The sequence below is a fragment of the Mchenga conophoros genome, linkage group LG3 (genome assembly GCF_057382185.1).
Source record: "Mchenga conophoros isolate Kocher_MC1m ecotype Shallow Benthic linkage group LG3, M_conophoros_male_GT1.1, whole genome shotgun sequence".
Taxonomy (NCBI): domain Eukaryota; kingdom Metazoa; phylum Chordata; class Actinopteri; order Cichliformes; family Cichlidae; genus Mchenga; species Mchenga conophoros.
The window spans coordinates 72,246,224-72,260,226 of NC_140528.1; the positions used below are offsets into that span (position 1 = coordinate 72,246,224).

General features: G+C 41.0%; 1 protein-coding gene across 7 annotated transcripts in view; it reads right to left on the reverse strand.

The window, feature by feature from the left end:
• Positions 1-14,003, reverse strand: part of kcnip4a (potassium voltage-gated channel interacting protein 4a) — a 153,675-nt gene that overhangs the window by 11,533 nt on the left and 128,139 nt on the right. For 6 of the 7 annotated variants that reach the window (XM_085267091.1, XM_085267087.1, XM_085267090.1 and 3 more), the window contains one exon: positions 997-1,121. In XM_085267091.1, the coding sequence (XP_085123217.1) occupies positions 997-1,121 (125 nt within the window). Of the gene's footprint in view, positions 1-996; positions 1,122-2,218; positions 2,315-14,003 lie in introns of all 7 variants that reach the window. The other variant, XM_085267086.1, reaches the window with a different exon arrangement.

The following is a 14,003-nucleotide window of genomic DNA, read 5'->3' on the forward strand; positions in this document are numbered from 1 at the left end:
CTCCCTTTTAACAGGAAGTGACCTGTTTGGAAAGCCATCGGCTAGTTTGATAACTTCTGGGCTAAGACTTCTTGTTGAATTGTTGTCAGATGATATCAATGGTTTCATGACTGCAGTTTAGCAGTTGCAATCTTTGTTTTGCTGTCCACACTGTCTGCTTACCTCCATCCAACCAAGACCTGCTTAAAGGTGGCATTATATGGTACTCAGACTATGAGCCGACAAAAAACGAAAACCAGAACACTTCCAGTACCAAATGGAAATTATGTCCCTTGCTAATAAATTCTGCATATATTCCTGATAAATCACCCAGAGGGGCAAATTAATATGTATGCCTTTTTCCTGGTGCTCAAAGAAAGCTGAAGGGGCCACCTGAGTTATTTGGATTCATCACTTCATCCCTTCCAGTGGCAAAATAGAGAATGTCTTTAAACGCTGTGAAATCAGGCAGCGTGAAGCACAAATTAAATCCCTGATCAGAACACTTCTTACCTCTTACACCATCTCCAGTGGAAACGAACTAATGGGAAAGATTTGCAGGGACTTGGCTAGAGCACATTGCAGGCAACAGGAAACTGAAGCCTCACGGGAACACCATCACAGGACTCTCACTATCCTCTTTCACAGCCAGATAATCTGGGTTGGGTTAATTCTGGGTCATCTTATTATGCCTCACACCAGAGATGACAAAGAAGTAAGCTGGGAGGGGGTGGAAGGGTTGAGGTATGACCTCATTATCTCTGACACAGTGAACCGTGTACCGAAGTTTAAATTTTCTGTGGTAAGCACTATTGGACAGTTTAACATTTAATGCAGGTTGAGCTGCTTCAGGAGACTTGGGTGGAAACACCCTTGCTCACTACAGCAGGTTGTAAAAGAATACATGAAATAAAATCAAAAGGAAAACAATGTTTTTGATGTGAAGAAAAAAGAGATATCCAAGAAAAAACAAAGCATTCCAAGGTGTACATTATGTATGGTGGCCTCGTCACTTACATTCTTGAAGCCGCGGTAAAGAATCTGTAGCTCCTTTCGGGAGAACCGCGTCTGTGCTTCGAGTTGTTCCAGGCCTTCTGGGCGATGGCGGACTGCCGATAGTTCCAGCTCGTCTTCGACGCTGTCTGGAGAGGAGAAAGAACAAGGTGAGACATGAAACGCGTCCTTGCAAATTTGTATTTTTGACACTAGAATTTTAGCTATCTTGTTACATTTTCAGCAAATAGATAATCAAATAAAACAAAAAAAACAACAAAAAGCTCCATTCACAATGCCAGAACTCAACATTTTACTACAAAATGTTATTGGCTCATGGGAAAATCCATTCAAGCGGATCAGTTCTGAAGTCCTTTCTTTGCCTCACACGCCACATTCCTTTATCGGACCCTTCACAAAACCAAACAAAAAATCTGAATGCTCTTTTCTTCTCTACAACAAACATGACAGCAGAGGTAATTAGAGTTTTTTTGAGACCCTGGAACACAACAAGCCCTCGTGGCAGAGAGCCTCTTCATGAAAGAGGGTAGCTGAACCCTGTGAAATGTTTTAATGGGCCTTTAATGATAGCAGATGCTGTCTGGGCACTGTCACCGACTGCACTGTCCTCACAGCACAGCGTTTGACTTGTCTTGTGCAGGGTCTCTCATATACCTGAAGTGTGACACACTAAGTGCCTCATTAGCTCGAAGAGGCTTATTACGGCCCACAGTCAAAAGGCCAAATCTTTAAACGGACCATAATTAACCTGTTGCTATGGAACAAAAGCTCCGCATCCGTTGGGGGATGTCAGCTGATATAAAGGAAATAAAAATGGCTATTTGATCTCATTCTCATCATCATATTAGTCCAGAAACTGTAGCATTACAGCGGTGTAATTAACAAATTTCTGTTCACCTGACCTGTTTAGCATCACATATTCTTTTTCACGTCACCGTGTAATTACGCCGAAACTAATCTGCAATATGCGAGTGTTTTGTTTCAGTGAAAGATGACAGTTTTGACTGTGAACAGCAGAAAAACATTTTTATTCCCTTCAGAAAAGAAAGAAAAGATTTCACGTTGCAGCTAAAATGCAGCTCCGTCAATCATGTGTGACTAAAGCCTGTACTGGCTGAGAAAAGACACAGAAACAAAAGAACATCTTAGACAACAGCAACAAAATCATCAGAGAGACAGAGTGAAGGGAGAGAGAGGGAGAGAAAGCCTTGGAAGAGCCACTTGCTTTGATTAGTGGAGGATGGCTTTTTGGCTGTGGAGCATGGAAAGAGCCTCATGAGTCGAGCTCTCACCCCGCGCTTGTGGACAATCTGAGGGTAACCTGGGAAATACAGCATTAGGTCTTGTGGGTTACCCAGGCAACCAAGAGCCTCAGAACACTGTAGGACGCTGGACATGCAAGACGTGAGGGTCTAAGTTTGGACATGAAGCTAGCTGTCTTCAGGACAACAACACAGTGTTTTTGCTCTGCAGCAAGCAGCCTCAAAAGGAGCTCGGCTTGTGTCATTTTGGCTGTTACTAATTAGCTTTTAACACAATGCATAGCACACTGATGAGTAGTTTTTAGCTATTCAAAATCCTCAGTATAGGTCAAAAAAAAGAAAGATGGATGAAAAGGAAAAGGAATTTTTCAACATTGTTCTGCTCATTCTGAGGAGAAGTTGTCATGGCAATATCTCCCTTCAAATGGGAAACTCATCCCCAACAACAGGTTGAACCATTTGCACCAAGGACGAAAAACTTATTTTACATCATGTGCCACCCACAACCCACGTAATTTTCAGATTAGAAGGCCCAGAGACACTCTCCTTCCTGTTACTGTGACGACTTTAACTGCACTTTTATACCAAGAGCTCTTAATATAAGGAAAGTATGACAAAAAATATGTCAGACGTTTGCTTTGCTTTAGCTTTTTTTTTTTGTTTTTGCTGTGGATATGTTGTAAAAACTTTAAATTTCTACAGTAGACAGTAGAAAACAGGACATTTTCTTGCATTTATCTGTTTATCTATTACTTAATTACTTTGGTGCATTATGAATGACCATGGAGGAGGTCTTTATCAGTAAGAAAAGCTGTAAAATTTATGAAAATGCAGTTAAAAGTCCAGCTTTTATGCAAACCTTTACCAGTCTTTACCAGGCCGATTTGGTCCCTAGGCCTAATGTTTGACACTCCTGAGCTACACTACACTTCTCTTAATCCAGCCGAGAAACTTCTTAGACTGAACCAACTGGCAGATCAACAGACATTTTTATTTACTAGCACTGCTGAAGTTATCTCTGAATTTACTTCACGGACAGTGCTCCTAACAGATAAAAACAAGACCAACGAGGAACTTCTTCTTCTGTTTAGCTGAAACAGTACAAAGCTACTCCCAAGACCATCTACAAACTGTCTTTGGATTCTGTGCTTTGTCTACTGAGCTAGTCCTTGGCTTTTAAACAGATGTGCCCTTATATCTAGATTTAGTTGAAAAGTAAAACAGAAAGAGTTGTCCTTTAGGCTGAGGTTTATTGCAAAGAGTGTTCAGGCCCTTTAAATTTACCCACTGAGCAATTTTATGTTGATTAGAGAAAGGCCTAAAAGATCTGTCAAAACCTGTAATTCCTACTTGTGTCAACAGTGTTTAGTCCATCGCCTTGAAGCTGCCAATTTTGGGGTTTGGAGAGGTGGTGAAGAGGAATGGCGTCTTTTTAACCTTTTTAACCAGATTTATACTTAAAGTAGCATCTTTGTAATGACCTGAGAAGATGGCTTTTCACTTTCCAAGAGAACAGATCTTAACAGTGTTTAGGTGTCTGTGAAAGTTGCTTTCAATGCCATTTTGGTGTAATTTTTTTGTGCAGTTTTGATGCAGGTTGGTGAAGCTATGAACTACAGGTTCAGGACTGCAGAAGTGTGAGATAGGACTAGTTCGCTGGTTACATTATTAATCAATCTCCAAGCACATTGTTCTCCATCAGTGTAAAAGACGGGCTCTGAATGTGATATGGAGGCTCATGACCTCGGGTCACGATGTAAGTTAATATCTCATCGGGTGTCATCTCTTCTCGCACATAATCAAGCTGGTTTCTTGACAAATGTGTTGCCTCCTCTTTAATTTAACAAAGTGGTGCATTCAAGGTAGGAATTGATGACCCCGCTACACACCCCAAAAAATCTTCTGTTGTATGCAAAACCAACGCGTGAATATGAAAGCCATTAAGTAATAAGTCCACAGTGTTGCCAAAAAAAACTCCATTTGCCCTCCCTCTCCAGGCTATTGTGAAAAATTTAGTTCAAGGTTTGACGGCAGCTGTGGGTGTTAAGACGAGTGCTGTGAACCATTTGTCAATTGTGCACCAAGCACAAGGCAGCTCTCGCAGGAGAAAACAGTAATAGAGATGTAGCTCATGGCATGTTTATAACTAACTAGTTAAGATGGCTGATGAGAGTTGCAAGAGGTCTCTATAAACCTGGGCTATAAAGGGATGTAGTAGTAACAATTACATCATTGTACAGAGGGCATGGAAATAGTGTCATAAATCTGCAGCCTACACCGTCATGAAGTGTAGAAGCAAACTGGAAGTAGAGGAAAGAGAGAAATGATCCTTGAAAAGGTTGTTGAATTAATGATAATTAATGCTAATATTATTCTTTTGGATCATCTACTGTTTGGATCAGATGTTGCAGCCAAGGCTGTATCATACTTGCTTTATTTGTATGAATTCATGTATAAGCAAAAGTGGCTGAATTGGAGGAGGAAGAAGCTCAACCAAGCTTAGCCTTAAGCGTGAATTTTTACTCCTAATTTTGCCAAATACTTATTCCACAGAGCTGGAAAGAAGCCCCGGCAGAGTCAATATTTAATGTGCCTCTGCCTTTTCAGCCTCACAGTGTATAAAGCATAAACAGTGCACACTGTGTTAATGGACCACAGGCAAACCGCAGAGTGTAGATGGTTAAAAGCTCTTAGGTCTGGCCACATAATGACCAACATTATTGTGCACAACAAACTTGTTTGCTGTGAAGAATCTCTTTCTGTTGAAGGCCGCTTCATATTGCCTCCTCTGATAACACAATAACTTTGAGATTTAGAGGATGAAGCTCTCATCTGTTCTCGTTACCTCGGTGACACACACACCCTCCTACCTGAGTGGAGAGGAGACGTCTGAGTGCCCCCTCACTGAGGTTGAACTAGACAGATGTTGCTTTTGTTATCAAGATATATTGGTCTTGACAGCAAGCTGGCTTCATCTGGAGGCATTACTGTGCTCCAGAGAGGCACCTTTTTCTACCTTGGAGCTCAAGGACATCATGGAGAAGGGCCTTTAGTAGATTCTTTAGCAGCTGAACCGAGTTTAGGAGGCAGCGCGAACATTACAACGAATCTCGACTGTACTGAAGCGACAGGATGACTTAGCAAGAAGGCAATAAAAGCTGATCTCTAAAGTGGAACGGAGTAGAGCTTGAGTGACAGAGTGCTTAATCAGGCAAGAAAAGAGCAAACAGTCACGGCTGTCTGATTAAAAGTTGCCCTTTTATTTTATTGACAAAAAGGATTCGACGCTCGACTGTGTGTGATTCTGTGAAGAACAGCTCAAGCTGTGTCCTCCTGCCCCTTTGATAAAGGTCAAAGGTCGCACCTTTGCCGGTATTGCACCGCTTGTGTCCAGTTCATTAAAGGCAATAAAACCGCTGTTGTTGTCCTGAAGAATTAAGTATATCATGCAAGTCTAAACATTTACTTCACTGGTTTAGTTAATACGTGCCAACTCATACCGTCATGCCATACTTTTGCCTTCCTCGAAAGAAAAAAAAATGACCTTAGCAGCTTCTTGAGTGACAGCAGCTATAATAGTAGGCTCTGGCTGACTGTACAGCTCGCCAACAACGTAATTCACAGCCACCCCTGAACAGCAAAGCTGCCTTCACTATTTTGGCCTGCAGCAATACAAGAGAATGAGACTGATGTCTCAGCAAAATGTAATTACCACAGACCATAGTGTAACACGCTTTGCAGACTAAACTAAAATGGTCTACCACACAGTATCTTCTTTGTCAATGCCCTGCAAAAACACTTATATCCTGAAGAACGAATGTCAGGATATTTCCCTTCCTCCCAGTTTGGACTGATCAATCACGGCCCCGCTGCTACAGTCCCTTAATGTTTATTATATCAGGACTCATTCATTCCAGAGTTATAAGGTCAAGCTGGAGGATAAAACTTTACTAAATCAATCGGGTCTATAAACCGAAAGAGAGGGACTAATAAATACTTGACACACAGACACAACTGCTTACTATCAATAACTCTTGGGTCAGTGCTGTTGAGCTTTCTGCTTCTTTGTTGTGGTAAGAGGGGGTACGTACAGTCTGAAGCTGCATACAGCCAAATGATGGCCTCGGGGAACACATAGGACAGATGAATTTAATACAGTAAGTGCAAAAGACCTGACTCCGTGTGGGGTTCAAATTAAAATGATTAAATTGGTCTTTAGTGGGGGAAGTCTGCATTTAATCTGTGTGAAATTGTCCAAGATCGTTTTTAATTTCAGCCACTGATAGGCTACATCAAAGCCTGGATTTTGCTTCCTCTCCAGCCGTCATTTACTTATTTGTTACAAGCTGCTTTTTATACGGTGACAGTCAAACACTGTGAACCAGCAACATGTGTCATTTTTAAAGACCTTCTATTTTGTGTGTGTGTGTGTGTGTGTGTGTGTGTGTGTGTATCTAAGATTAGGTCTTATATACTTTAGCTCCAGCTGCTTTAGCACAGTGGCGCCAAGAAGGCAGAGCTCACAAAAGTAGGCCATGACTCCAAGGGAGCACAACTTATCTTCTAGCACCAACAGTTAGATAGGGTTTTACAGGCATTAGAAATGCTGATGTGCACTTGTACTGCTTCAGTAGGTGGTCTGAAGATGACCGTGACTGGACTGGAGAGTTTTGGTTACAGATGATGGCCAACTTAGAACAAAAATACTGCATTTAGGCACGGAAAGTGAAAACCAAGGTCTGGACATTGAATAAAACCTAAATAACGGAGCTTCATGTTTAAAATGTAAACAACAGCAGGTTTTGGTTACTCACACAGATGCGCTAAAGCTAAATGCTAGTGTCAGTTAGCTAACATGCGCACATACTTATAACATACTTATCTTTTAAGTATCATGTTTTTACCTGCAGCCAAATTCAAAGATGCAGCCCTTGAATTTGGGCAATTAGTTTGCCATGTTAGCAACCTAAAATGTTCCTATTCAGCATTATACCCATTCTGCTGCTAGCTTAGGCTAACATTAAGCATGTAAACAGAAAAAGGGGGAAAGCTACATGACAAAAGCTGATGATGACAAAATCTCAAATTCTTTAATACATCAATGTTTACACATCCTTAAATTTATATTCATGAAAAGGATTGTTTTTCTGCCCTATTTTTGAGCCACGCTATACAAGACACTGTTCTAGATTGCTGATGCCATATAAACGTAGGGACAGAGAGAGCTGTTGATTCTGATTTTGAAAGATGGTGATTTTCACTCATTTCAAAGTCAGTGCTGGGAAATGAGACCAATGGTGTGATGAGTAACCACAGTCCTTAAATTTTAAAAGAAAGTAATAACTCCCCCTCAACTCCACCATTTGGTTTTGGGCTATAAAATCATTGTTGGAAACATATTTTACACACTGTGGCAGAAAAGTACAGAGCTCCCCCAGAGGTTTTTTTTTTTAATCCCTAGGGAAAGTTTTCTGTAGTGGAAACGTGACTTTAGATGCATGTGCAGCACATCCTTAACCTCATGAGACCTGAGCTCTTTTTTGGGATGCACGAGATGTAACCGGTTTGAGACACGGGGTCTCAGAGGTTAAAATAAATTAATATAGAAGGACGAAAACGTCATTTAAAGTAGCTACAAAAGATACCACAAATACACCACATGTACGGCTGGATCAAAAATCAATCATTATGTGGTGTTTTTAGTATCAGTTTCCATAACAGACTCATGTCATCATGCTAAATCTATAATAAACAGATGTAAAAAACAAAAAACAAAAAAACCCTTCTTATCAGATTGGCTTTAGTGCAGAACACTTCACTTTAACAGCAATAAATAAAGAGATAGAGAGAAGAAATAAACTCTTATGAGTTATTGCAGCTTTTCTGGAGCAATGAAATAACAAAGATCATGACAGAGACAGTAAATAAGTGATGTAAATAGCTCTTTTCAAAGCGTCACTTACTATCAAAACCTGCCTGAATAAATCTGACTTCCTCACATTCACCAAAGTAACCACTGAGACTGGCCATCGATAAGCTCCAGATGACAACCAAACTCAAATCTGATCTTATCTTAACCCATGCTAACTCCTAATATAGCAGGTTCTGAATCCTGGCAATGCAACACAAGAAACTGAGGGTATCAAGTTAATCACAAGGCTGTGCTGTTTCCTCTGTTGGCCTTTTAGGGTCAAAATATGCTAACATAACAGCAAGGTATGGATGACTGCAATGGTTGTCAAACACACTACTGACTCAGATATTAAATAGTTCATATCCAAGAGAAAATAAAATGAGTGAATTTTAAGTTTGTTGGCTTCCAGCATGATTTGATTCGATCATTTTTTTTAGGCACAATATGGTCAGCAGTGATTTTCTGGGATCCTCCAAGTCACCTGTATGAGTGATTGTATGTGGCGGAGGACACCAGTGCTGCTGTCGCTTCTATCCGCATCCTGATGTGTATCTGGTCGAGAATCAAACTGGTTTAAAAGAAGTAATTAATCGCTCTGCACAAAATGGGATTGTTTTACTAAGCTAGAGAGTTAGTGAGGCATTGGTTCACTGAAGTGCCAGTGATTCCAACGATATTGGATAGTCCGTCAACAAAAATATACTGCCTTTTCAACAACTTCTGCTTTATAGGTTTTCTGGGGTTTATAAAAAAAATAAATAATAAGCTCTTTACAAAGACAACAAATGACAACATGCCAGACATCATTTATTAAGAGATGGATGGTATTGGATATTTTGAAGTGTTTACTGTCCTCAAGCCAGGTTTTAAAGTCAGTGGTTCCCCAGGTGTTAATCTCTTAACACCTTAATCTGTCTCCTGGTGGCCTCGAGACAGATCAAAGTTGGAGTAGAGTCCGAGCAGCGCCACCTCTTATCAGCCAAGTTTTACATTACAACAAAACACACAGCAATTTCATGGCATCTGCAGGGTCAGTGCCAGCTTAATTTGACTGGATCTTAGATGCAGCACAGCTATTTGCTTTTCCTTAAACATGCTTCATATCATTGAATGAACCAAACAGAGGCAAAATGACAAGAGGCTGTAAAAAAGGATTGTTTGATTGGATGGTATTTAAGTCGATGCTAGTGACTGGTAATTGCCATGCTGGTTTGTCAATACCTCGATTTAAATTCTCTCATCTTTCTAAAGGTCACCTTGGTATTAGTAATAGTCTGTATATGGAACATTTACAGAAGGTCATACAGACAATTGATGAAATTCAGAGGCAAAGCCTTTTCGGTCATATAAATCTAATCTACTCAGCCGGAGCCAGGGGCTAGGATGCTTCTTTTAAGCTCAGTGTTATTTGGCTGTAACGCTACCAGTGTTTAAGTCCCAAGGCTGCATGCTGTTTTTGGGGGACAAACGTGGCAGATACTTGGCAGCTAGCAATTAACTGAAATTATACCCAGAGACAAGGGACGAGGGCAGCAGATGAGCAGTGTCTGGCAGCCTGCGCTTGCATGATTGGCACGAGTCCTAAAAAAAGGCCAATGTGATGTGAAACTGACCTGAAGTTACATCAACTCTGATGTCACAAGCTGTCTCCCAGCAGAATACTGAATTGCGTGTTGTGTGGCTATGTTGATTTATTGCTCAAGATATGCTTCTGTCAACACTAAAACATCTGTTAACAGATGATACCTCTGGCGCAGATGCTAAACATAATGAGCATGCATTAGTGTAATGCTTGCATTACAGTATGTTAACACGTCGAGCGCAGCCAGATTATACAGTGCTTTTGTGCTTTAGCTGAACACTTAGAGCACTTTGTACTACAAGCATCATTCACCCATTCACACAGTCATACAGCAATTTATTCTGTGCTTTTTGGCACTTTCCCTAACATTCATGCGCACAATCACACTCCAGTGGATGAACTGGGGGCAACTTGAGTTGCAATACATTGTCCAAAGACACAACAAGCAGACTAGAAGATGCAGGGGTTAAACCACCAACCTTCCAATTGATACACAACCTGCTCTACCTCTTGACCCGCAGCCGCCCAGTGAAGCAGAAGGTAAGCAGAAGGTTACTGGGTTGATGCCAGACTAGGTAAGTCTGGCATCAACTTAGATGGGGGTGATGTCACTGCATCAAGACAGTTGTCCCTGCTACAGTAGTAACATTGGAAGCACAAGGAAAAACTGGATTTCTTTTGCTTCTAACAAGGTCGAGTCATCCATCACTAGTAATTCAGCCCGGTCACAGCAGATGGCCGCCCCTCCCTGAGCCTGGTTCTGTCGGAGGTTTCTTCCTGTTAAAAGGGAGTTTTTCCTTCCCACTGTCGCCAAAGTGCTTGCTCATAGGGGGTCATATGATTGCTGGGGTTTTCTCTGTATGTATTATTGTAGCGTCTACCTTACAATATAAAGCACCTTGAGGCGACTGTTGTTGTGATTAGGCGCTTTATAAATAAAATTGAATTGAATTCAATGTCTAGTTGCAACCCATTCATGGATAGTGCCTGATCCTCCATGAATTGCTTATTTACCAAGTTATAAATACATAAAGTAATAGCACAGATTGAATGATTTACTACTCTTTGCATGCACTGCCATCATCTTGGATTGTAAAGTCGAAGATTGCAGGACATGTCCAGCTCTCCAAGCCAGAAATTCAATTTGGGGGGGCAACTCAGAAGTTAACAAATGGAACATAGCATAATGGCTAGTTTATGGTGACTGCATTCACTGTGTCCCATACCAACTGGGACATCGTAGCCCTGTCGCTTGAGGCGTGCAGGACTCCCTGCAGTCTTCTCCTAAATGATAGGTGTTGCCACTCAAAATAAAGTTCCGCATTAGCGATGATGTGGGAGTAGAGGGAGTCAGAAAGTCTTAGCTTTTCGGACTGTTGCAACGTTTCCTTCTGTATAATCTGGGAATCTCTGAGCTCCTGTACTTAAATATCACTGACATGGTGGTAAAGGCTCACGACAAGACCAAACGACACTAAAGAATGGAACACACCAGTAATTGTGAAGTCAATTTCAGTGCGTGCTGGAGGGCATTCAAATGTGGTATCTACTCAGATGAAAGTGACACCATGTATATTCAACTCGGAACACAGCTGTTTGGGGAAATACATACTGAACTTTGGAAATATGCCAAGTAATAAAACTTAATAGCAAAGAGGTTGAAAGCAGAGCAAAAGCACCAATGAATCCATCATCTCCAGATCCGCCAGCAGACAGATTTTGCCTCTACCTGAAGCACTCTGAACACCAGAGCTGCCAGCAGTGGACATCTGCTGATTACAACACATTTTTTTTCCATGTGTAAGATCTGCAGATGCAAGTCAGTGAGAGATAAGTAATTGAAACGCAGGCCTCATGCTATAGCAGATAAATGAGAGGAGCAAAGAGGGAGGTGGATACAGACCTGCCATTTGTTTCCATTTTGGTGGTCACAAATACAAATAAGCTCTGAGACCAGAGTCAGCCAAAGCGATATGTCATTTCTGTTATTTAATAAAACAGTTTCTTATGGCAGGCAGGAAAAATGGCAGTGTAATCGCTGTAAGGAGTTGGAGGGCAAGGTCAGTCGAGCAAATTTCTTAGACCACATGGAACAGTGCAAACTCTTTTTGCTGAGATATGAATTTATTTATCCAGAGACATATTAAAAATTCTGCGTCATGCTGCCAGTAATGAAAAGAACATCCAAACGAGCCAAACCAAGGAGACCGGGAACGGATCCGTGTGAACAGAAGCCTTGACTATTCCCTTTACAGCAGGTTAGCTATTACAAGACAGAAGGCAAAATATCTCCAATTACAGTGGCTCTTTACTGGCACCAGGAACACATTATCCAATGCTTTCCACCATTAGTACAATTTGCTACAGCTTCTATGTTGCCTAATGCAATAATAGTAGTTTTAATTAGTTTAAACAAGCGGATACCGAAGACATGTAGGAACTAATTTTTCATGCTGAGTATGGCCAGGACCATAAAAAGCTGTCCTTTCCTGTTCTGACCTGAGTGTGAGTGACTGCACTGACTGGTGGTCTGGGAACCGGATGGCAAGGTTCTTTATGAGCGAGAGCGGACTCTCACGCCGGCCATAATGACACACCATCACCATTTATTGGAATCTGGGGGAAAGAGCAGTCTATGTTTTTAATTGCAATCATTTGTCATGTGGAAGTGCTTCAATAATAGTCTGTCTCTGGGAAGGCGTTGCTACAGCAGTGGAAGGAAAGGAACTTTGCCCTTTCTTCTCCAATCATTTTAAAGATTATAAGATGGGACAAGGGAGGGAAAAGGAGGTTTATCATACTTCAGCTCCAAAGATTAGAGCTTTCACGCCAAGAAAAAAGGATACCCGGAGAAGAGATGGTCTTTATGACTAACTTCAGAGTGAGTCATCCTTATTCCAGCTGCTGACACTGACGCTACCAGTCACTCAGAAAAGTGCATCAATGGATTAATGGATTTTACCCCAGACAATGTTTACAGTGTAATTCACATCAACAGTGAGATGCCAAAACAAACTTTTGAACTCACATCCAATTTTCTCCATAAACTGCGGCTCAGCCAAAAGACGTGATGTGATTACTTGAAGGGGAACAAAATGGCCCCAATAGTTGATTAACGTTTTACTTACTTCCTCCATTATTTCTCTGACAGTGAGGCTTTTACTCTGCCACCGCTATTGTGATGAAAAGGAAGTAGCCAGCTGGGATGATTTATGGTCTGCAACACCAGCCAATAAGATCCAAATGAGCTAAGTGATTTTTTTTCCTTCCTTTTTATTCAAATATAGAAAAGTATTATTTCATGTGCTCGGACTACATTAACATTTTCCTGTAGCTTTACAGCTGATGATGTATGATATTTCATCAGACTCAGTGCAAATTCAGACTTGTCCTTGCTCAGCAAATGGTTTCAATATAACAGAGGAATCTCTCGTGATATGAGATTGGTTTGCGAGAGGTACAATTCAGCACTTTATATTTCCCAGTGTCCCAGTTCTTTTTACAATAGTGCACACCACTAAATTCTTCCAAAAAGCCCTGCTGTTCAGTTAGTCGAGGAGTTAAAATCAAAACAAATAGAAGAAACAGCAGTTGTGCCCAAACATGCAGACCCACCTCCCCCAGCTTCCACCCACAAACAACAAAAAAATAAATCCTCAGTGAAATTAATGGGGACTATAAACTCCACTGAATTCACAATCAACCACAACAAGAAACATGCATTATGAATAAGAACTGATGTCCTTGGTTTAATTATGGACAATACTGTTGCTGGAATGATTATTCATTTTGCAGGCTAATTAAAGCCAGAAACACGCTGAATGAGCACGCTTGTTGTGCAGCCTTGATTAAAAAAAAAAAAAGGGGGGGAAAGCACGTGCAACTTCAAAGGTCTAGAGATGGTTGAAAGAAGCAAGGCTCAAGCTTAAATTAACCCCAAAAAATGCAACACCAAATCCTTAAAAACCTCTTAATGTATTCACAAGACAATATGCTTTGGAGGTTGTGTCCTACATTGCTGCGCTGTATGTACAGGTCATTTAATTAAGTGAATCTTTAAGTATATATTGTGCCTCCTGCTCACTCGTCCATGGGGAGCTTTTTCATGCTGCCATCACCTATCTCGCAGCATATATATCCTTGCCTCAGAAGCATGCAGCTTACTTTTATCACCACTTATTACCAGTGATGTTTTCATCAAGATTGATTGCTTGTGTGATACTTGCCCTTGCTTTAAAGTAAGTCCTCTTAC